We start from the raw sequence: 24,736 nt of genomic DNA, 5'->3' as shown, positions 1-24,736 counted from the left end.
AAGGTTTCCGGCTTGGGCATGCGTGTTTGTGCCCCCAGCCTTTCCCATCCGTGCATCCTCATCCCCCCCCTACCCCAACTCCGGTGCCCACCCCTCTGATTCCTGGTTCGTCAGCCCGTCGTAGGGACCTCTTCTTAAGCGTGCCAGTCACACCCCCAGAATCCATACCTGTTCGTTTTTTTGCCCGGTGCGGCACTCTTGGATGCATAAATGTATGCGAGGCTTCCTCACCTGTATAGCATAAAAATACGCGCTTCTCTGTATAAACCCAGCCTTTGACATGCATAAAACATGTCAGCAACCATAGCTGTTCTTTATATACCTACACCACTGTGCAGTTTTCAAGGTGTTGATATCTCATATATGATCTCATTTGATTCCTCGAAGTGTTTATAGGGTAGATGTTATCATCCTTCCCATTTTATAGATGAGGAAACCGAGGTGCAAAGAACTGAAATCGCCCCCAAGGTCATGGACATATTATGTTGTAAGTGGGTGGAGAATCTAACTCCTAATAACACCTATTATTTGTATGGCATTAACAGCTTTGCTATTCATTATATCCTTTAATCTTGACAGCGATCCTGTGAGGTATTATCAGTGTTTTGCAGTTAAGACTCAAGATGGATTAAGTAACTTGCCCAAGGTCATACTTGGGAGCCAGAATTTCAGCCTAGGTCTTCAAACTGTCCATTTATTGTTCTTTCCACTTTACAACTTTGCAGTGAAATAGTATCTTGTTCTAAATCCCAGTCTCTTCTTTGAATCTGGGACCCGTTAGCTCTCCATTACTTTTCCTTCCAGGAATTTTACATGTTCATTTCAAAAGGTAGCATACCACACCTTTACTAGGTTAGAAGACTATTGTATAGGAATGACTGATTACTCCCTTCTGTGAAAGTACACCCAACACCAAGTCACACCCTAGATGTAACATCTTTCTTCCTTCTCTTAGCCTCAGTGCATGGTTTCCCCCTTTGTGTTTGCTCTTTGCCTACTATTGCACTTGCATATGGTCTGTATTACTGAGCTGCCAGTATGCCATTTCTGCCCTGTGTGAAAAAGATCCAAAAATAAGGCATGGTCCTTTTTATGAAAAACTTTCATTTTTATGTTTCTGATAACCCTGTGAGTAGAGTGATGGTATTCCTACTTTCAAAAATGGTAAAATTGAGGATGACAATGTAATCCTAGGTCCACACAGCTAATAAAATATGGAGCAGAGATTTGAGTGGAGGTTGTCCAGGTCCATATTCAGTGCTCTCTCTACAATGCCACTTTATTTGGAAGGATGCATTGGTTATGTTTTATTCATATCTTAGCCCCTTCACTTTCTTTTTCATTAATGAAGATTGAACCCAGGGTCCTCTACCGCTGAGCTACATCCTCAACACTTTTTAATTCTTATTTTGTGACAGGATCTCAGGTAAGTTCCCAGGCTGACCTTGAACTTGGGATCCTCCTGCCTCAGCCTCCCAAATAGCTGGGATTACAGACATCAGCCATTGTGCCCAGCAGTCCCTTCACTTTCTGATGTTTTAGTATCTGATTTAGGAGAAATTCACTTGATGTGTAGGAGTTCATGCTTTGTAGATTATATTCTTTTATCTTGATTTGTTACTGCTTTCCAGAAAAGATAGGAGGCAGCTATAGATTGATTTTCAAAAGATAGAAATAGAATAGAGAACTTGGCCATTGTGTTGAAACAACTAATGTTTATTTAGCATTTACTGTCTACCAGATACCCAGCAATAAATCAGAACTTTCTTCCATAGAGGAGGGAGGAAGAACAACCTCCAACTGGATCTTATCACGTCATTCAATATTTCTCTTTCCCTTCATGACTAAACTAATTAGACCTCAGATTTGCTTCCTCCAATTTATCTCTTCCTCTCCTTGATCTCTCTCCAGGTTGGTCTCCATTTACCATTCCTGGCCAAGCATTGTCAAAGCTTACGTCCTGGACATCTCCAGCTCCCCCTTTTCACATTGGCAATGTTTTTAAAGTTGTTATTCCCATTGTGTATTATTTAATATGATATTCTGAAGTGCTTCAGAGGATTCCCAGATACTTGTACTTTTTGGCCAAGCCAACCCTGAGAATGTTCTGACTTGATGTAAAGGGGGTCGGTTAGCTCTTTCAGAAGAAAACTGTCATGTTTAATGCTGATTCTAGTAGGATCAGTATAGTAGGGCTGATTATAGTACGAAGAAAATAGCTGAGCTTCATATTGCAGTGAGGCTTTGCTCTCCTCTAAGGAAGAGACTTTGGGAGCAGATGAAATGGAAGGGGAAATATGATAACAGTGGTCAGGCAATAAGAATGGGGGGGTGGAGTGAAACTGCCCAGCTTATGGTGTATGGAGACTGAAACTCTAAGATAGAAGTTGGATACCATGTGCTTCAGTTTCTTTGTCTGGAAAATGGATTTGAGAAATGTTTGGAATAAGAGATGATAATGGAACATTGAGGAATTTAAACAAAAGAGGAATGAATGATGGAAGAAAAGAATGATTAGTTCATTGATTGGAAGAGGAGAGGGGAAATTCTTTGTTACTTAATTTCTCTAATAAAACCAGACTTTTCAAGTGTAGTGGAAGAAAGGTGGGATGTGGCATCAGATAAACCTTCTAATTCTGACTTTATCATTAATTAGCTTCATGACTATGAAGAAGTTATTTACTTTTTGGTACTGGAGATTGAACCCAGGATGCCTTATCACTGAGCTACATATCCCCAGCACTTTTAATTTTTTATTTTGACACACAGTCTGGCTAAGTTGCTGACATTGGCCATGGACTTACAATCCTCCTTCCAAATCATTGGGATCACAGGTGTGTACTACTGTACCTGGTGTGGATTAAGTTATTTTAGGTCTCCTGTGTCTCAGTTGCCTTATCTGTAAAATAGAGATAATAACATAATTTTCTTACTTTATTGTGAGGATTAAATTAAGTGAAATATAATACCCAAAGACTGAGCACACTACATCGAGGGGGTGTGCACTCAGGATTGTAAGCATAACAATCAAGGTACTCAAGAGATTATGGAGCCAGAGCATAGGCTCTTGAGCCAGACTGCCTGGATGCTGATCATCATTTTATAATAGGTGTAGTCTGGGACAGGTTATTTAGCTTAGCTATGCCTTAGTTTCCTCATCTTTCCAATGAGGATAATGATAGTATCTGTATCACAGGGTTGTTGATAGGCTTAAATGAGTTATATGTATAAAGCATTTTAGAACAGGGCCTGCCATTGAGGAAGTAACCCTTAATTGTTAGCTTTGAACAGCAAAGGCAAAAACCAAACTTGTGGCACCAAGTTAACAACAATAAGAAATTTAGGGATATATTCCATTTTTTCCCTTTTGCCATGACCCTTGCACTTTATAGTGGGTATCATTAGTATGGCGTATCTTGTACCATGTTTAGCACAGCAGTTACCTGTTTGACTTCAGGAATCTCTTATTTTCTACTGTGTTACAGAGACACTGATTTCCAACTGCTCTTGTTTTATTCACTAGCCCTTGTTATCTTAGGGAAAGGGAAAAATCTCTCTCTCCCAGAAAGAACTTGCTTATTCATCAAGAGCATAATACACGTTGATTCAGAATAGGAAAATTGGTGGGTTTTTTGTTTGTTTTTTAAGTAGGAGCAATTTTTTTTATTACTCTTCTCAGTCCACCTGTTAACATCTATTGAGTACCTGCAATGTATTATGTGTCATTCTAAGAACTTTCACATATTGTATATTATCTCTTATACTAAAAGTTATAAGGGAGATGGCAGTATTCTGTCTCTTTCAATAGAAAACCGAGGTTCAGAGAGACAGCGCAGCTCTGCAGGCTCAAGAGGACATAACTAGAAAGTGACAGACTTAGTCTACACATTCCATATCCAGGACTTTCTTTGTAGGGCCATGTTACCTCTTCCCTGTCCCATGTTTGTTTGTTTGTTCGGGTACCAGGGATTGAACTCAGAGACAGTCAACCCCTGAGCCAATCCGCAGCCCTGTTTTGTATTTTATTTAGAGACAGGATGTCACTGAGTTGCTTAGCATCTTTCTGTTGCTGAGGCTGGCTTTGAACTCACAATCCTCCTGCCTCAGCCTCCAAGCTGCTGGGATTACAGGCATGCACCACTGTGCCCAGCTGTGTTTTTGAACAAAGAAGAAAAAGCCTTTTTTTTTTTTTTTTTCCAGGAGCAGTATACTGCTTCCTTTGGCTACCTTTGAGCCCTAATCACTTCTACTTTAATTATAGAAAGAGCTGTTCATTTGGATATGTATTGCTGTAGTCTAAACTATTCAAGCTTCAGTTCCTCCTATAGGGCATATTCTGATAACAGGTTTAGCAGAGAGATTTGGTTGCTATCATTATCATCATTATCAACAAAAAACAGCAATCAAGGGCCCTGAGGTACACAGTAAATTAGGATTCCTTGAATCACAGGATTTTATTTATTTATTTATTTATTTAGGTACTAGGGACTAAACCCAGGGTCTCACAAATGCCAAGAATGTGCTCTACCACTGAGATATACCCCAAGCTAGAATTATGATATTTTGATTAAAAGGAATCTCAAAGATAATTAGGTTCAAACTCCTCATTTAATACGTAAAGAAACTGACTTAGAGTCATCAACTATGATGGGAACTGGAAAGCCATCTGGGTACATAGACTATCCTGTAGCAAGCTTCCAGCAGAATTTGGACATAGGGTAAGTTTATGGCCAAATGAAGAGTAACAGTTAATGAAGGTACTGTCAGTAGATGGGTCTCCAAGAGTAGTCCTTATAGAGAGGAAAACTGCACTAATAGCTATGAAGTCTTCATTTATATGCTCAAATAATCTGAGTCCTAGAGACCTAATATTGGGACATTTCTAGAAATATAGCCTCTACATTTCATTCGGATATGTAAATGTTCTGGACCGTGTAGGGACTTTTTGGTGCTACTTCTAAGGGTGAGCTGATTCTTTGAGTTATTCTTGAGTCTTTGCAGAGGAGTATGTTTAATGGGCTGTTCTTTGTTATACCTTGTTCTTATTTCCAGATTTGGTTATGTAATCTATTACTTAGTTTTAGTTCAAGAAGTAGTCTCTGTTCATGAAACACAGCACAACACACACCACCCCAGTTAGATTTATTCCCTTGTATTTGTGCTGTTTGAATATGCCTTCAGAACTTTTTGAAATAATTCCTAGTTCTCTAATAAGTCAATATTCGATCAGGCACCGTATCAAGCCATGTAGTAAAAACAGTAGGGCCATTTGATAAACATCTGCCATGTGCAAGGTGCCATACATAAAAATAAGGAAAATCTGGTGGTGGTAAAGTGGAATAAATTGTCCAAGGTCACACTTAGTGGCAGGCCTGAACTCAAACTCAAGGCTGTCTGATGCCTGAGCTTTGTAGAGCCTACTCATACAGTATAAAACCTAACAGGAGTCCTCATAACAAGTGTTTTGTGTCACAGAGCTGTTCTAGCTTGCTTGATCTCTTGAATGAACAGTGATTTTACTCTTTCATTTATATTTGACTTATTGCTCCTGTTCCTCTGGAAATGAAGTGTTTAGAGAAGGTGAGGTGATTGACTATTGGATAACAGTTCTAGAAAGGTGCTTATAGGTAGGAATACTAGCTCCCTTTCCCCTCATTTTAGCTTTAGAAAGGGGAGAGAATAGGGTTAGAGGTACTGAATATGTTAGGTGTGATCCAAATTGGATAAAAGAAACTAGCCTTATAGAAGCCAACATCTGTTGGATCCAGATAATCTTAGAGGGTTGAGCTTCTGAATTGATTAGTACATTGAGTTCAATTTGTAATGCCTCACATACCAATATATTTTCTAATTAAATTAGCCCTCATGCTGGTTAGACAAAGCTTTTTAAAGCTTTTTTTCCCTTTTTAAAAATGTTGAGGTTTTATGATAGGATTAGCCTTGCATTTGAAATGCAACGGAAAAATCAGCCCTTGAGTATTATTCTAAATTATCACCTAAAAAGAGTAATTCTACATAGGAACTATTTAAAAGATACCTTTATAACTTAATGGGTATCTTTCCAAAAGTCAATTTCTTTTTTATTGTCCCCTCCATATAAATCCCAAAACAGTATATGAGAACCATAATATATTAACTAGGTACATTTATTTCAGATAATTTATAAAATTAATATTTTATGTAGAATGGCAAAAAAATAAGCCTTCTTGGTTTCTAAGTAGGATTATTTGTTTTGAACATTTGTTTTGAACCTTTACTGAGCTTCTGTTTACAACTTAAGCCTGATGTCTGCTGCTTCCTTATCTTTAAGATTAGTTTTTAACTAAACCTCAGGTCTATAAATTCCTAAGTATTGTCCTCAGATTTACAACATGTTCTTTCTCCCTTCCATTTTTTTCTTCCTTGTTCATTCATTCTTCATCCTTCATTTATTTATTTACTTATTTATTTTGTGGTACTGGGAATTAATTGAATCTAGGGGTGCTTTACCACTAAGCCTCATCCCTGACCTTTTTTATTTTTATTTTGAGATAGGGTCTTGCTAAGTTACCCAAACTAGCCTCAAACTGCTTCAGTCCCCCAAGTAGCTGGGATTGCAGGAGTGCACCACCACGCCTGACATTTATCCTTTATTTAAAAAATTTCTCTTTTTTATTACAAAAAGAATTTTCCAACGATGAGTCTTTTTAAAATTTGCTATGTAATATTTTATTAGTTTGAAATGATATTTCAATAGAACATTGTTATACAACATTTTATCAGTCTCTTGTGGTTGTTCAGGTTGACTGTTTTCTTTCACAGTATTAAAAAACATTGCAGTGAATATGCCTACATACAAAATTTTTCTCTCCTGGATGATTTCATTACGATGAATTCTTGGGAGTAGGAGTTCTGGGTCAAAGGGAATAAATATTTTTATGGTTTCTAATATGTGTTGCCAAATCACTTGCCCTTTTAGGGTTTGTAAAGGGTTTGTGTCAGTTTATACTGCCACTGGCAATGCCTGGATGGTGTCCATTCTGATGCCCATTCTGATGCCCGTTCTCCACATGGCTTTATGTCCTCAGTCTTCAGTCTAGCGTGTGAGCTACTGCCTGAAATACTCTTCCAGAATTCTACTTCCCCTAATTCTCTGTTACCTATCTGCTATTTCAGGTGATGAAATTTTTAAATCCGTGCCCTTACTAACTGACTTCATCTGTTTTAATTATTTTGCATCCATATTTGAGGCAGCCTCCTTGAGCTTTCTTCAAATGGTCCATATCTTTTTACCTCTTGGCTTCCCTCTAACCATTTCTTATATTCAGAACTGCTTCTCTGCCAACATTTCTCCATCTCATTTGATTTCAAAGTTGCTTCTTCTACAAAACTGTCAACACAGAAACACCTGTGGTGATTCTATCTTTATTACTTAATATGCTTATCTCTTGGTGGGTTGCCAGTATGTATATGTCAATGTGGCCAAGGAGAGAAATACAAAGGAAAAGTAGAGGGATGTTTAGAGTTGTTTTTTGTTTGTTTGTTTTATTTAAAGGAGGGCTTAGGATTCATAAATGCACATATTTATTTATATATATAATGACTGAAACTTGAGAGGAAAATGAGGAATTCTGTACTCTATTTCTTTGATACCCACTTTTCTGTGGTTAAGTCAGTTTATTCTATCCTCCATTCTCTCCTACTTAGTTCCAAAGTGGAAAATAAGAGCGTTGCCAGTTATTTCAGGAGAATCTTAGCATTCTCTTCCCTTTCAGTTATTTTTACTCAATATCATTGGCATCATCATCATTATGACCCTAATATTTACTGGAAATTTACTGTATGCCAGGCACTGAGATAGTATTTTATATGCCTTAGCTCTTTGAACTCTCACACTTAACCTGTGAACCTACCCTCTGTTTCCAGATGAGAAACCTAGTCAGTTTACTTGCTCAGGGTCACAACTTGTAAGTGGTGGAGCCATGATCCATGATTTAAACTCTTATTCTTACAGAATTACTTTTCTAAAATATTGTGTCCTTAAAATTTTCTGAAGATTTATTGCATATGAGAAAGGAAATACAATTTCCTCTGCAACACTGTCAATCTCTGTTCAACCTACTTTTTCATTCTCATCTTCTTCATCCCCTAACATGTGTCCTGTGTTCTGGCCTCAGAGCTGCTTGTTTCATGAATATATCATAGTGTTTCACACATCTGAGTCTTTGTATTTGTCCCTAGGATGCTCTCCACTTGCCCCCTGGCAAATTCCCATTTATCCTTCCAGAAACAGTTCACATGCTCTATGCTTTGTTCGAGTATTTCAATTTTCCTGGGCAATTAGTAACTTGGTTCTCTGTACTCCTTTGTGTATATTTCTGCTACAGTCTTTCACACTGCTTTATAATTATTTGCTTACGTGCCTGTCTCTTCCTTAATAAGATATTGAGATAGGGGAAAGCAACTTTTTAGAGGGATATTATTTCCTGTATTTTTAAACATAGCCTAAGTTTAAAATCTGTGTATTTAAAATAATTTTGTTTCCCTTTTTTCCCTCCTCAGCATAGGGCTACTTTCAAATTTGAATCAACAGATGAAGATAAGAGAAAGGTAAGCCTTGATGTTACTCTGTGTGTGTGAGTGAGTGAGTGTGTGTGTGTGTGTATGTGTGTGTGTTATTCCTGGACATTTTAAGCAGTGGAATTATTTTCAGTTGATTATTAGTACTTAGTTTCTTTGGTTTGTTTTGTAGGAACCCTGCAGGTGAAGAAAGACGCCTAATTTAGTTAACACACAACTTCCTTCTGCTTCATCCCTACAGGACCATTAGACTTGCAAAAATCAGGGGCATGGGAATGTTATGGTAGGGAGCCTTTTGGGGGGATCCTTTCCCTAGATTTCCTCACTGCCAAAGGTTGCCTTTGTTTGGTGGCAGTACTTCAGGTTTCCCAAATTTCTTACTAATGTAAAGCTTGGCTGGGATGGGTTAGGTTTTAGTAACGCAGCACCAGAAGCTCAACCACATATCCTTCCCCTTACTGGCAGTTATGTATGTTGTTAGCAATTTTCTGGGTCACTGGCTTCATGGGCATAGAGGAAGATGAAGTCAAGAAACTCTAGGAGTTATTCCAAGAAAGGGTGCATCAGAGATATGACCATGCAGGATATGCCTACCTTTTGGGGTTGCCTGTTGTTGCTTTACTTTGTTGGTTAAAGCATGATGCTGATGAGGATAAACTCACTAGTTTTGCTGGGCTCCATACATCTCTCCTGGTTTCAAAAATACCAGAATCAGATAAAATAGCTTAAATCTTTTTTTTTTTTTTTTTCTCCTGAGCCATATCCCTAGCCCTTTTTATTTTGAGACAGGGTCTCAATAAATTGCTTAGGGCTTGGCTAAGTTGCTGAGGCTGGCTTTGAACTTGTGATTCTCTTGCCTCAGCTTTCTGAGCCACTGGGATAACAGGTGTGCACCACTGTGCCTGGCCAAAAAAAAAGGCTTAAATTTAGTACTTCGCTGATAGACAAATTCAGGGGAATGGAGCAGGTGTCATAGTCTAGAAGTCTGGACAGGGGATTTGGATATGGGGAGGAAGGCCAGGTGCCAAACACTTCCCTATGAGCTGTAGGAACTGTGCTTAGTGCTTAGTGCTTCCCAGGCTTCTGCGCACATTTTTTTTTTTTTAATTTTAATATTTATTTATTAGTTTTCGGCAGACACAACATCTTTGTTGGTATGTGGTGCTGAGGATCGAACCCGGGCCGCACGCATGCCAGGCGAGCGCGCTACCGCTTGAGCCACATCCCCAGCCCAGTCTGCGCACATTTTCCATGAGCTCTTCTAGTCACTCTGATTTGCTTGCACCAGGACAGTTGAATACCTGACAGCCTGAGTGTGAGAATAAAGGTCAACAAAGTGTCATGCTTAACACCCTGAACCTCACTGTGGAAGCAAATTTCTGATGCTATTAAGAGAAAACAAGAAGATGGAATTATTTTCTGATAGAGGACAGTCCTCTCTTTCCCTCACGCCTGACACATGAAGAGTTCTTTAACATGGAGGGCAATCTTGGGGTGTTTTCCTGAAAGACATTTTAGAAATAGAATGTGTCACTCCATGGGCCCGCTGTCTCATGTCAGTGGAAAATTCTGCTACCTGTAGATATGAGACTCTTATTAGAGGAACAAGGTATTACAGGCATTGTCTCCCGATTGAAAAATTATTACATCAATACATATTTATGTTATAAAAACAATCTAGTTCTTCCCTGGTACCAGATTGATACCACCTTGAAATTATCTTTTCATTCACCTCTATCCCCACATCTAACATGTGTATCTATCTAATTTTACCTCCTAAGATTTCTTCAGTCCATTTTCCCTTAATCCTTACCCTGATACTGTCATCTGGATTACTGCATCAGTTTTCTAACTGTTCTTTCATTTTCCAATTACTTGCTTTTCCAGCTGATTGTCAATAAGTCTAAAATAGCAATTTGACCATGTCATTCTCAGCCTTAAAACCCTTTAGTTAACTTTTGCCTATAGAATAAAATTCCGTCTTCTTAATGTGACATAGTAGATGCTCAGTGATCTGATCTTTGTTTCTGCAGCCTGTATTTTCTCACTGTCTTGTATTTTATGTTTTAGCCATATAAGATATTTGCAGTGACATACACATACATATCTCATCCATTTTTTCCTTCCTACTTTTGCATGTGTTGTTTTCAACTTAGAGTGCCCTCTTTGTGTTTACCTCTTTTCCTTTTGATTAACTAGTTAATTCCTCCTCATCTTAGAGGCACCTCCTTCAGCAGTCCTCCTCCAGCATTTCAGTTAGGATAAAGTTCCCCCCTTCAATGTTATAACAGTTTATGTACGTCTCTTATGCTTAATATTTATACCTTATCATTATATTTCTGTGCCTTTCGTTGTTAGATCATGAGGATACCTGATGATGGATACTGTTATTTACCATTATATCCTTGGCATCTGGAGTACCCAGCATATTATAAGCACTCAAAAAGTATTGAATGAGTGATCATGGAGTGTAAATTTTAGAGACTAAAGGAGACTTTCTTTTGGATTTGAACAACGTAAATAAGACAAAGAATACCTTTAAAAATGGGGATTTCTCAATTAGAAATGTGCTTTTGGGTAGTTTTTCAAGATAGTCCTACTCTGTCCAACCCTTTTATCTACTGAATCAGAATTTAGGGAGTGGTCTATGGTATGTGTATTTTTATAGTCACATATTAATATTTTATAGTATTTTATTTTATTTTATAGAAAATAAATACTCATACATTTGATGTGAGTGCAAAGTGGCATGGTGTCTGTGGAAGACGAACTGGCAGTATCTATCAAAATTACAGATGCCTTTTACCCTTTGACCATAGAGTGTCACTCAGTATTCTGTGTACAGATTGAACCCAAAGTTATTCATTGAAATAGTGTACATAAAAGCAAAAGATTGGAAACAACTAAGCATCCAGCAATTAGAGAATATTTGAAGAAACTGGCAAATTTACATAATGAAATACTGTAATATAGTAAAGAGGGGAAAATCCTGTTATGTGCTAATGGAAGAGTTAATGGGGGAAAAAAGAAGGTATTAGAATGTATTGTTTGGGCTGGGGATGTGGCTCAAGTGGTAGTGCGCTCGCCTGGCATGCGTGCAGCCCGGGTTCGATCCTCAGCACCACATACAAACAAGATGTTGTGTCCTCTGAAAACTAAAAAAATAAAATAAATATTAAAATTCTCCCTGTCTTTATCTCTCTCTCTCTCTTTCTCTTTAAAAAAAAAAAAGAATGTATTGTTCGACAAATTCATGATGGGAATTCAGCCTAGGAAGGAGGCTGTGACATGTTTACTTGGGAAAATCTATACTACCCATACAGATTCATAGTGCTATAGGAATCTGACTTTCGAATCTTCAGTATTACTTTCACTGGTCAAAATCAGCACATTCAGACAGAGTTTCCCTCACCTTATGTAAATTTTAGTTGAGGGAGAGAAATTTCCCACACAGTTGTTAATAAAGCATGTTGTTTATTTCCTGTAGGGTAGTAGAAAAACCTTACATTTTTCCAAGCACTCTTATTCCTCAGTATCTACGTGGGTTTGTTCCTGGCTACCAAAATCTCCAGGTGCTCAAGTCCTTTATATAAAAGGGTGTAGCATTTGCATATGATGTATGTACATCCTTCCTTAAGCTTTTACTAGTACAATGTAAATGCATGTAAATACTTGTTATATATTACTGTTTAGGGAACAATGAAAAAAAAGTCTACATGTTCTGTACAGATGCAATTATTTTCCTAATGTATTTGATCTGGATGTTGGTTGAATCTGCAGGTATAGAGATCTTTATTAACTTTTAGATATCTGGAGAGAGTAATTTCTGTAGTAGTGCTAACTTTGGTTATAGTGTGTAGATTTCTGCTTCCTGGGAGATCTGTTATAAACAAGTGTCATTAGGGACTTCACTAGGTAATCTTCATTAATGGAAAAACATCGGCAAACAAATCTGTTTAAGTCTCCAAGGGTTAAAACCGTTATTGACTCCTTCATGCCTAAAGCTCTTTTTAGATTTTTACATCAAAACTATTGGGCAGTTGGAAAAGATTACACCCAACAGCACTGTAAGTTATTAATGCAGAGACTCATAGAGTATTGCCATTTATCTACATTAAACCCAATTGAAAATAAAATTCGGATTACTGCGCAATTTATTTTGCTGTTTTGTTCTCCTTTTCTCTTTCCTAAATGTGTTTCTGGAGTCTTTTGCCAGAAACCACTTGGTAACAGCACCATCCCTCTCAAAAGTATGGTGCTCTCTCTGAAAAATATTTAAAAGAAAAAAAGAAGTAGTAGTGTAAGGGAACAGTGCTCTTCAGAAAAATAAAACCTGATTATATGAGCTTTTCAGGATATGGTTATAAATGAATGGTCTTTAGACTCAGTTCTGATTCTTAGTAGTGTTCTGCATTTTAAGAAAGTTTTGCTTCTCAGCACTAGTACCTGTAAGATGAGAATATTCCTATTTTATGGATAAGAAAACTGAGGTTCACATGATGACAACTTGCTAATTAATGCTCACACCACTAGGAAGTGGCAGAGCCTCAAACAGAAAACAGATTTTTCTCACTGTTCTGTGCTTTCTTTTCACAACTTACCACTGTATAGCTTCCTCTTATTATCATTTGAGATATATTTCAGAAGATTTAAAATTATGATCCATTACCTTGTTTTATCTTTTATTTCACAACTTGAGACACTACTTGGGCAACTAGATAGAATGGAAGTTAGCAAAGGAAATTAGAAACTGAGAGTACTTAAATTTTTCACAACCAGTAAAGGCAGATACAACTTCTAATGTTTGAGCATATTATGCAAATAGTTTCCAGTGCATGTGGATCGTTGTATATTTAGATATAAGCACCTAAGCACCTGTGTTTATTGAAGCATTTGCTTTACATTTTCTACCTAAATTGGTAGACTGTGATTACCTGCTAGCACATAAACAAATGTATCATGCAAATATGTAGGATGGAGGAGGAAAATAATGAATAATCTGAAAATGCACCTCTTGAGGAAATGAAAGCCCAAGACCTCAAAACCAATAAAAAGTACTAATTGCAAAAGTTGAAAAAGATGTCATAAAATAAGTAAAAGCTTGCAGCTCTTTAACCTGTAAGATAAGAATGAAGCCTTATCAAATGTGGAAATACTTGTTGTCTGAGATAAATCTTGGTGAATATAGTAAGTTTCCTCTGAAGAGTAAAGTTTAAAATTGCTAGGTTTTGTGCATATTTCATTACTTCACACTCACACAGGTAAGCCCATATTTCTGCTAAGACATGAGGTAATTGCCAAATTGATTGTGAGCTCATTGAGGACAAGAATTCTGGATTACTTATCTTTATATCTTTACCCCTACCACTACACGTGACATAGAATAGTCACATACAGTAGATGCCTACTAAATGATTGTAAGGAACTTGGAGATTGAAGGAGGCCAGAATTCTTGTGATTGTTACAAGTTGTTTGGTTTTGTGTTTTTGATTCTCTTTTAACTATACAGCAGAATCTTAAAGCACACCTTTACTATGTTGCTTACTGAGAAAGTAGGATTCAAAAGTATGCATATATTATGATCATAACCGTGTAAAACTAATGAAAACTATACAAAGAAATGATATGGGGCTGTGGCTCAGTGGCAGAGTACCTGCCTCGTACAGGTGAGGCACTGGGTTCGATCCTCAGCATCACATAAAAATAAACAAACAAAATAAAGATATTAAAAAAAATAAATGACTACAAGGAAATTCACTAAGTGGTACTACTAGAATACTGTTACTGTGGGTTATTTTTTTTTGTTCCCTTTTCTGTATTTTAAACTTTTTTGTTATAACAGACTATAACAATTTAAGAAGAATAATTTTATAAGAACCTAATATTGCTATATATTATTTTATAATAGTGTTATTTGAGATGTAAGACAAGAACAATATTTTCTTTTCTTAAAATTATATATTTTCCTCTAAAATTGAACCTTCTTGATTACTGTACATATTTCTTTTGGGGTATATAAAAATGCTGTTAGGTTTAGGATATTATTAGTTACAGAGCCAGTTTATGACATGAAATGAATGTATATGAATATAAATGTCCATTTTGCCATTTTTTTCTTTTCATTCCCCACCCCCAGACTTGGATATATTTGGCATATTAGAGATTTCTGTAGTCCATAATTTTTAAAAAAATAATTCCTGTATGCCAGGTCCTGTGTTGGGCCTAGGTTCCTAAACTGGCTATTTGCATATAATGTTTGATTTGGCACTTTCTCTTACAGATACATGAGAATTGCCATTGTAGATGATAGAAAATGAATGGGCTGTATTAAATTCTTCTGAGAAAAATGTGCCAATATAGAACCATATATCCTTGACTGTGAATCTGTGCTTGGGAATAGCTTGAGGCATGGATGCTTTTTCTGAAGGTCCTTTATACTTATTTCTGTCATCTGAAATTGCCAAACTCTGATTTTTACTAAAACAAAATAAGCTTTCTCTCTTGCAGATATGGCTCAAATTTTATTTGATGTCTTTACCTAAGGGGGTGTTTTGATACATGATATATATATAGTTCTTACTTTGGAACCAACAGCTTCAAAGATAATTTATCTTGATTTCTTTAAAGAGTATACTATACCAAAAGAACATCTAAACTTTTTAATTTTTAAAAGTTTCTGTCTAGCTGGAATCTGTCACAAAACTTGACTTGGAAAGGCTGAGTTATATCTTAGGATAGGATGAATGCCTCACGGTAGTTCAAATAAAATAATTTTAAATTTCATTTCAAACTCCACTTCTCATTTTAGATGTTATGCCAAGGCATTGAAAGACACTAAATCTAGGGGGAAATGACAGAATAGCTCTTCTGATGTCGTAGGCCATAGGTGTGGCAGTCTGTACATGATTTGTAGATCACTTTTTGGGTTTTCTGTCTGGGGCAATAAGAATACTATCTTTAATGTGTACTTTAGAGCCCCAGATGCATTGTGTCATATAAAAATTTCATTAATAAGTTCATCTTCCAGCCATAACAATGTATGGAGTTCTGCATGCCTGCTTTCCAATAATGAAATTATTATTTCATTTTTTTAGTTGTCAGTGGATCTTTATTTTATTTATTTATATGCAGTGCTGAGAATTGAACCCAGTGCTTTACACATGCTAGGCAAGCACTCTATCACTGAGCTACATTTCCAGACCTGGCAAAAATTATTTTTAAAAACAATTATTTTAAGTCTTTGGAAATAATCCCAATGGTATATAGTCAGTTAAATAAACATTTATTCAAGAAAATCTAAAACTTAGTAAGAAAAGTGAAAGACTGGTATTTGAAATGCCACCTGCCCCCTCATTTTCCTCTTTCAGTTAAGATGGAAACTCTTCTCCAGACTGGAGCAGTGAAGAACATAGAGTTCCCTCTTCCCCCGTTGCTCAGCTGGAGAACTGTCTTCCTGGGAGGGACAATTCTCATTCTGTTTCCAGCTACCTGTTTCAGAGACCTCTTAGCTTCCATCTAATCACTGCCCATGGAGTAGAGGCTGTACCTTAAGTGTGACACTGCTGAGAAGAGTAAGGCCACAGTTGTGCTTATCCTGGCTGGTGGGACATGGTTCTACCCCAGGAAAGCAAACCAAGAGACCTGGGGCTACTGCACACCTACCTCAACTGAACTCTCAACTTTTAAAGTAGGTGTGTCACTCAGAAGCATGCCATTGTCTCTACCTCCAGCATCAAAGGCAGGGCTCAGAAATTTTGCTCAGTGGGAGAAGCAGGCTTTGCAACAGAGAGGCATGAATGCTGTCAGTTGCACTGACTTGTGTAGTGGAGTGTGGAGAAGTCATGCCTAAGGGTTGTGAAAGGCTTTTGGGGGTAGATTGACAGATTCATTAGAAATACAGGTTAATCTAAAGGCCAGCTAGTTTGTTAGAGAGAAAGGAGGGGAAGGATAGCTGGAAGGAACTTTTGTGGTGGAAACAAATTTCAAGTAACTTTAGGAATTGTCTATTCAAAAGAGCTCCAATGGATTAGTTCAGTTTGTGGAGTAGTTTTTGTCCCAGGACAGTGTAGAAAACAATAGGTCAATCAACCAGCAATTAGAACAGCACCTGAGTGTGGTCAAAAAAGAGAAAGTCGAAGGGATACTTGTCAAAGACACTGTCATACCAAAGTTCCTGGGCATATCCAAGGGTGTACCCCCTAAAGTGCACCATCAGGGCTTCACACTGAGAGGAGAGATGGGAGAGAATAAACTTCACTGAAATTATTCAGCCAGTCATTAATCAAATAAGCAAATAACTATAGCAAGTCCTAGACCAGGGGAAAAGGAGAGTTGACCAGAAATTGGAGTTGCTATAATATATAAAGTGTCATCACCCCCAAATTATGAGATGGAAAGGAACAGAAAAGAATGACCCATAGATGGAAAAAAGCAGGTAAAAGAAACTGCCTGTGAGAGTGACCAGATGTAGGACTCAACAAAAACTTCAGCAATAGAAGATGTGATAACAATGCCAGATCAAGTGAAGAAAAACAATACAGAGAAAGGAGAGTTTTGTTTTTTTTTTAAAGTCAAATGGACATTCTGTAGTTGAAAAAGAAGAGTTAACTACAATAACAAAAATTCACTAAAGGAATTGAACGGTAAATAGGAACTGGGAAAAGGAAAAATAAAGAGACTTGAAGTTAGCTCAGTAGAGAGTAGGCAAAATGAAAAACAGGAAAAAAGAATAAAGTGAAGAAAGCCTCAAGAGAAATGTGGGACAATATTTTTTCACAGCAGTATATGCACAATGTGAGTTCCAGGAGGAGAAAGAGAAATGAAAAGAAAACATTTGAAGAAATCATGGCTGAAAACTCCCTAAATTTATTGGAAATCTACTTCAGGAAGTTTGTTGAACTCATAGAGATTCACAGAAGGATACATCAGTTAAAATACTAGAAGACAAAGACAAGGAGAAAATCTTGAAAACAGCAAGAGAAAAATGACTCATCATTTACAAGGGAACCTCAGTAATACGTGGACCAGAAAAGTGCCCAAAGTAAAAACCTGATCCAAGAATCCTGCACCCAACAAAACTGTTTTAGCAATTCAGGGAGAATAAAGACATTTCTAGATTTCAAAAAGACAAAACAAAACAAAAATGGAGTTTGTTGCTAGCTTACCCATCTTACCAGAAGTACTAAAACAAGTTCTTGAGATTGAAAGCAAGTGACTCCAAAGGCAATTTGAATCCATAGGGAAAAAAAAATAAAGAGCATGAGTAAAGGTAATTAAACAAAGTGACTCCAGAAGGAAACTAGAATTCACAAGTACAAATCAATAGAACCAGAAATGATAAACACAAAGGCTAATACAACAAAAGCTCTTAAGTATATTCTTCTTCTCTTCCCTTAGATTCTTTCATAGAATTATATAAAGTAATAATTATAGTAATATACTATTGTGTTTGCAACGTATATGTACATACATATATGTATATATAAAATATGAGTAACAATAATACTACGAAAAGAGGAGAAAAGGAAGAGTGCTGTATAGAAACAACATTTCTATATCCCAAAGGAATTAACAGTATAAATCTGGAGCAAATTATGATAAGATGTATATACTAAGCCCTAAGGACATAATTTGGACTCAAACCTTGAAATCTATTAAACATTGTTGAAAGCAATTAAAATCTAAGTGAGAAAACATACCATGTGCATGGATTGGAAGACTTACTATTGCTAAATTGTTGGTATTCTTCACAGTGATCCACAGATTCAGTACAATCCCTTTTGGAATCCCAAGTAGCTTCTTTGTAGAAATCAATAAGCCAGTTCTAAATTCATGTGAAATTGCAACAGGCACAGGATATCCAAAACACAGTTGGAAAAAACAAAACTTAAATAACTCAAGTTTTCAGTCCCAAAACATAGAGCAATGTTAAGCAAGACAGAACTGGCATGAGGATGAATATATAGCTGTTAACAAATGTGATATGACACCTAAGTAGCCATATGTAGAAGAACACATATGAATCCTTACCTCATACCATATTAAAAAAAAAAAAAGGTGGACCAAAGATCCAAATATAAGAGGTAAAGTCATAAAACTTTCAGGAGAAAACAGAAGTAATCTTCATATCCCCAGATTTTTTGACACGAATTTTTATAGATAATACCAAAAGCATGAACAAAAGGAAAAATAGATAAATTGGACTTTCCAAAGCTAAAAAAATCTGTGCCTCAAAGGATGATATATATATATATATATATATGCACATATCTCCCACAGAATGGGATGAAATATTTGCAAATCATGTATTTGATGAGATTTATATCTAGAGTATATAAAGAACTCAAAAAAAAAAAAAAAAGAAAAGAAAACTGAACTTAAAAATGGGCAAAAAATCTGAATAAACATGTTTCCAAAGAAGATATTCAGATATCTTGACATTAGTTATCAGGGAAAGGCAAATCAAAAGATACTTGACATTAGTTATCAGGGAAAGGCAAATCAAAACCACCATTAAATAGGAGTTCACACACACGAGGATGGCTAAAATAAAAGAGTAAGATAGTAAGAAATGATGATAACAAGCGTTAACAAAGAGTATGGAAAAAGCAAAATCTTCATATACTGCTGGTGAGGGTAAAATTGTGTAGCCACCTTAGAAAATAATCTGGCAGTTAAAAGGTTAAACAGTTAACATAATTTAACAGTTGTACTCTGGGTATCAATTTGCTACAATAGATTTATTGTAAAAGAAAATGGGACTGTATGTCTATACAAAAACTTGTACACAAATGTTCACCACAGCATTATTCATAATAGCCAAAAGGTAGAAACAACCAAAATGTTCATCAGCTGGTAAACAGATAAAATATGTTATATATTCATATAGTGAAATATTATTTGATTATAAAAGGAAATAAAATAACTTATAAGAGGCAGATGGGGCTGGGGATGTGGCTCAAGTGGTAGCGCGCTCGCCTGGCATGCGTGCGGCCCGGGTTCGATCCTCAGCACCACATACAAACAAAGATGAAAAAGAAAAATAAATATTAAAAAAAATTCTCTCTCTCTCTCTCTCTCTCTCTCTCTCTCTCTCTTAAAAAAAAAAAAAAAAAGAGGCAGATGGACCTTGAAAACATTATTGTTAATGAAGGAAGCCAGTCATAAAAAGCCACGTATTTTATGATTCCATTAATGTGAAATGTCTAGAATAGCAGATCAGTGATAAAAAGTAGATTAGTGATTGCCAGGGGTTAGTGGAAGAGGGGAATCGGGACTTACTGCCGGTTGGTATTGGGTTTCTTTGGGGAGTGATGAGACTCATCTAAAATTAGATGCCAATGATATTTGCATACGTGTGAATATGTATACTAAATATAGATGGATATGTACTTCAGTAGGGTGAACTTTATGGTATGTGAATTATATTTTGATGAAGCTCTTTTAGAAATAAATTCTAATAGATAACATACACTATATGCTCATCACTATTCCAAGCACTGCATAAATATGAACACATTTAGTTCTCACAGCAAAGCTATAAAGTAGATATTGTTGTTTTGCTTATTTTACTGGTGAGGAAACAGGCACACAGAGAAATAACTTGCCTAAACTAGTGAAGTAGGAGACCATGATTCAAGTCTTGGCAGTCTGGCTTCATAGCCCATGTGTTTCACCACATTGCCACTCATTAATAATTGGATTGACCCATTGGGTAGTTTATGAATTGATTCTATTCATTTTCTAATTTTAGTCCAAAATTTGAGATTTGATGAAGAGCATAGACAAAGCTTTGACAATGAACTAATTATCAGCATTGACAGGAAACAGAAACATGCTTTCCAGTGTAAGTGACTGAACAGGGTAACTAGTAAAGATGTCTATGTCAACTCTTCCCATAGACAGTATAGTATTTGACCTGTAGAACTTAGCTGTGTTACAGATGTTGTTTAGATGCCTCAGACTTATTTTTATTTTTTGCCAAGGTTTCTTTTTCTCTAGTTAGCTTTTTTCCTGCCTTAAAAATGTTGATCACACATGCTAAGAAAAATGGAAATTTCACACATTTTCAATTAGTGGAAAATTCAGAGTTATGATAGACTGACCAGCCATTACCAGTGTTTCCAACTTTTCCATTTATAGGTGAAAACTTGAGAGATTAACTTACCCAAGTTCCCAATGAGTTGGAGAGCTGGGACTCAAACCAGGTCTTAGGTCTCCTTTCTTTCTTTCTTTCAGTGATCATCTTTGCAGGGCTGATCCTCAGGGAGCTCACAGCTCAGCAAGGGAATCAGAATATCTCCAGTACAGCGATTCCTTCTCAGAAATGCTAGTGTTAAGGATCATCACACTCTGACTGAATACTTTGAGTAATGAGAAGCTCACAGCAGCCACTCTGCTTTGGATAGCTTCATTTAGAAAGCTGTACTTAACATGAACTTTAAATCTGCTTTGATTAATTCTCCTGGTTTACCCATATTTTTCTCTACTTCTGTTCTTATTGTTCACCATTTGACTTACCTTTATATCTCCTTCCTGCCAATCAGTTTCTCAGTTTTTTCTGAGATTGTCTAATACATTCCTCAAGAAGCTTTTTTTTCTGGCTAAATTTCCTTATAGTTTATTCCTCCAACCATTTAATACACAACTTAAATTGCTGTATATTGAAAAATACTTGGCATTCCTTATTCATTTATTATGAATTATTTGAGCCACATTCTTTTATAGCTCATTAACCCAAAATAGATGTCACTTAGTTAGAATATATTTCTCTTAAGTAATTTGTTTGCACTGAATTTTTAAATTGGGAACATTTTTAGTTATATGTTTATATTAGGGCTCTGTACTTAGTATTGTATACTATAAAATCTAAATAGTATAGAATCTGTAGAATATTAAATGGCCTTGCCATTAAAAGAAAAATACATGTTAAAATCTTTCCAGCTGTTTTTTGGCAGTATAGAATATGCCTGGCAGTATTTCTTGATTTATTTCTTCATCTGACTGTCCTTATGATATAATGTGCCTTCTACTAGCCAGAAAAAAACTTCTAGACTAGAAGTTTTAAAATGTCATCTCATTTTATATTTATAAGACGTAGTTATTATCCCTAATTTTAGAGATAAGGAAATGACTCTCAAGTGACTTCCAGAAATTTGCCCAAGATCACATAACCACAAGGGGCAGAGCTAGAGTTTGAATGCAGGTGTTTCCTTTATTTCAATTGTACTGTTTCCCATTAAATAAATATAAGATGCCTATACCTTAATGTTCTCTCAGCAGCTGCTATATTAAATAATTTCATTAAGCCTGTGACATAGATCGACTTCTGTCTTACAGATGAGAAAATCCAGCTTCAGAACAATTAAGTAAATTGCTGTAGATCCAAGTTCAGAAAATAGTAGAAATATGAACTCGAAAGAACCCAAATATTCTTTCTGCTTTTTCTGCTATACAATTGGCTTTCCATATCTGGATTTTACATCTACCACTTCAATCATCTACAGATAAATATATTAGAAGAAAAATTATACTAATTATTTGTGGATTCTTTTCCTTATTATTCTCTAAACCATATATTATAACAACTATGTAGCACATAATAAGGGCCCCACCCTTATTAGGTCCCCTATAACCCTAATCACCTCCCGAAAGCCCCATCTCCAGATATCATCACAATGGGGGTAGACCTTCAACAGGTAGGAGGTGAACAGGACACATTCAGTCCATAGATCAATTTACCATCAGAATCCCTATCATCTGTACATTCCACAGCATATACATCGCATCAGGCGTTATAAGTAATCTAGAGATGGTTTAAAGTATGTAGAAAGATATGCATAGGTTATATACAAATACTGTAGCATTTTAATGTAAGGAACTTGAGTATCCCTGGATTTGGGTATCTCTGAAGTAGTCTTGGTACCAATCCCCTGCAGATACCAAGGAATGACTGTACTACTAATGGGTTCCTATACCTTGGAGACCTCTAATATCACAACACTATCGCATTGAGACAACTTAGCTTCCCTTTTGTCCCTGTTCTTAGCTGCCTTGATCTTCTTCATAACAAAATATGTGTGGCTTAAACAACAGAAACTTATTTCTCACTGGCTGGGAATTCTTAGATCAAGGAGCCCCCAAGGGTAGGTATCATTCCAAGGTGGTTTCTCTTAACTTGTATGCATCTGCCTTCTCCATGTGCTCACATGACCTCTTCTCTGAATTATATGCAGAGAAAGTAAGTTCTTGGGTGTCTCTTCCTTATAAGGGCACTCATCCCACCAGTTCTGGGCCCCACCCTTATTATTGTCCCCTATAACCCTAATCACCTCCTGAAAGCCCCATCTCCAGATATCATCACAATGGGGGTAGACCTTCAACAGGTAGGAGGTAAACAGGACACATTCAGTCCATAGATCAATTTACCATCAGAATCCCTATCATCTGTACATTCCTAGGCTACTAGAGCAGAGAAGCAGGGAATCAAAGAGACAGGAACTAGTTCAGAAGAAGTCATTGATTATTGTGGGGTAGATGACAGTGGAGATAAAATAAGAGAACTCCAAAGAAATGTTTATAGGAAAGATCTTAGTACATTGAAAAAGACTACAAAGATCCATGGGAAGGCTGGGGTTGTGGCTCAGCGGTAGAGCGCTTGCCCAGAACGTGCAAGTCCCAGGGTTCAATCCTCAGCACCACATAAAAATAAATAAACAAAATGGAGATATTGTGCCCAACTACAACTAAAAAAATATTAAAAAAAAAAAAAGATCCATGGGATCAGGATCTATATAAGCCATCAACATGAGGTCAATGTTGTGATAGTGCTCTTTTCCAAACTTGTTAATATACTACGTAGTCAAACTACTTACGCTAAGAATTTTCTAATGACTAAATGGGCTCATATGGTAAATTCTAATATCCAACAAATGAACATACTTCTGTATCTAATGTATTAACTTAAAAGACCAAAGTCTCATAAGCAATGTGGAGAAAAAGACTTTCTGGAAAACAAAGATGCTTAAGTAGTAGGAGAAGCAGAGGTATCTGGTACAGAGTTGAAGATAAATAAAAAGTTTTTACATACCCATTTCTGCCACTAGACAAGAAAGGAAGGCCAACTGATTGGTTTTGTAAGCTTTCATTTACACCTAAGTTGTCTCTCTCAACTGCTAATGAATTCTTGATGATGCAACATGTCTTTCTCAGGATTGCTAATGAGTAAAGAAAGTTGAGCCAAACTCATTTAATTATCGTTACTTGGAACTCTTGTGTTTTGGGCAGGATCACCACAATATAAAACATAGCCAGAAGGATTTTGTTACTGAAAAATGTACATGTATAAGAAAGAAAGTTAGAGAAGAAATATAAGAAGTGAGATAAAACCTCATCCACAGACCTTTTTATTCACTAAATAAAAGAGGGAATTTTCATTTCCTCCTGTACTATAAGTAGGAAAAATCCTCAAAGTATTTAGATATAATATTAAGCTAAATATATGTGAACCGAGTTGCATAAGTATTTATTTTTAAAAATCTCTCTTTAGCTTTTTACAAAGAAATTCCAAATTGGACCTCCAAAATCCTTTCTCTGACTTTTTTTTTTATTGGTTGTTCAAAACATTACAAAGCTCATGACATATCATCTTTCATACATTTGATTCAAGTGGGTTATGAACTCCCATTTTTACCCCAAATACAAGTTGCCGAATCACATCGGTTACATATCCACATTTTTACATAATGCCATATTAGTGACTGTTGTATTCTGCTACCTTTCCTATCCCCTGCTATCCCCCCTCCCCTTCCCTCTCATCTTCCCTCTCTACCCCATCTGCTGTTATTCAATTCTCTCCCTTGTTTTTTTTTCCCCCTTTCCCCTCACAAACTCTTATATGTAATTTTGTGTAACAATGAGGGTCTCCTTCCATTTCCATACAGTTTCCCTTCTCTCTCCCTTTCTCTCCCCCCACTCGTCTCTGTTTAATGTTAATCTTTTCCTCATGCTCTTCTTCCCTGTTCTGTTCTTAGTTGCTCTCTCTTTATATCAAAGAAGACATTTGGCATTTGTTTTTTAAGGATTGGCTAGCTTCACTTAGCATAATCTGCTCTAATGCCATCCATTTCCCTGCAAATTCCATGATTTTGTCATTTTTCAGTGCTGCGTAATACTCCAT

General features: G+C 36.4%; 1 protein-coding gene across 12 annotated transcripts in view; it reads left to right on the top strand.

The window, feature by feature from the left end:
* Ric8b (RIC8 guanine nucleotide exchange factor B) overlaps nt 1–24,736 on the top strand; it is a 114,256-nt gene that overhangs the window by 595 nt on the left and 88,925 nt on the right. For 7 of the 12 annotated variants that reach the window (XR_007347380.1, XR_007347379.1, XR_001503221.2 and 4 more), the window contains exon 2: nt 8,542–8,589. The exons of 2 other annotated variants lie outside the window; for them this stretch is intronic. Coding sequence is in view for 4 of the 10 variants with exons in the window: in XM_048802580.1 (XP_048658537.1) it covers nt 8,542–8,589 (48 nt within the window). In the remaining 6 variants the exon portion in view is untranslated. Of the gene's footprint in view, nt 1–27; nt 488–8,541; nt 8,590–24,736 lie in introns of those variants that run through there. 3 more of the 12 variants (XM_048802602.1, XM_048802597.1, XM_048802590.1) reach the window with 2 other exon arrangements.

This window comes from Marmota marmota, unplaced genomic scaffold, assembly GCF_001458135.2.
Source record: "Marmota marmota marmota unplaced genomic scaffold, marMar, whole genome shotgun sequence".
NCBI lineage: Eukaryota > Metazoa > Chordata > Mammalia > Rodentia > Sciuridae > Marmota > Marmota marmota.
The sequence above is the reverse complement of the archived record's forward strand: the minus strand, read 5'-3'. Positions and strand labels throughout refer to the sequence as shown.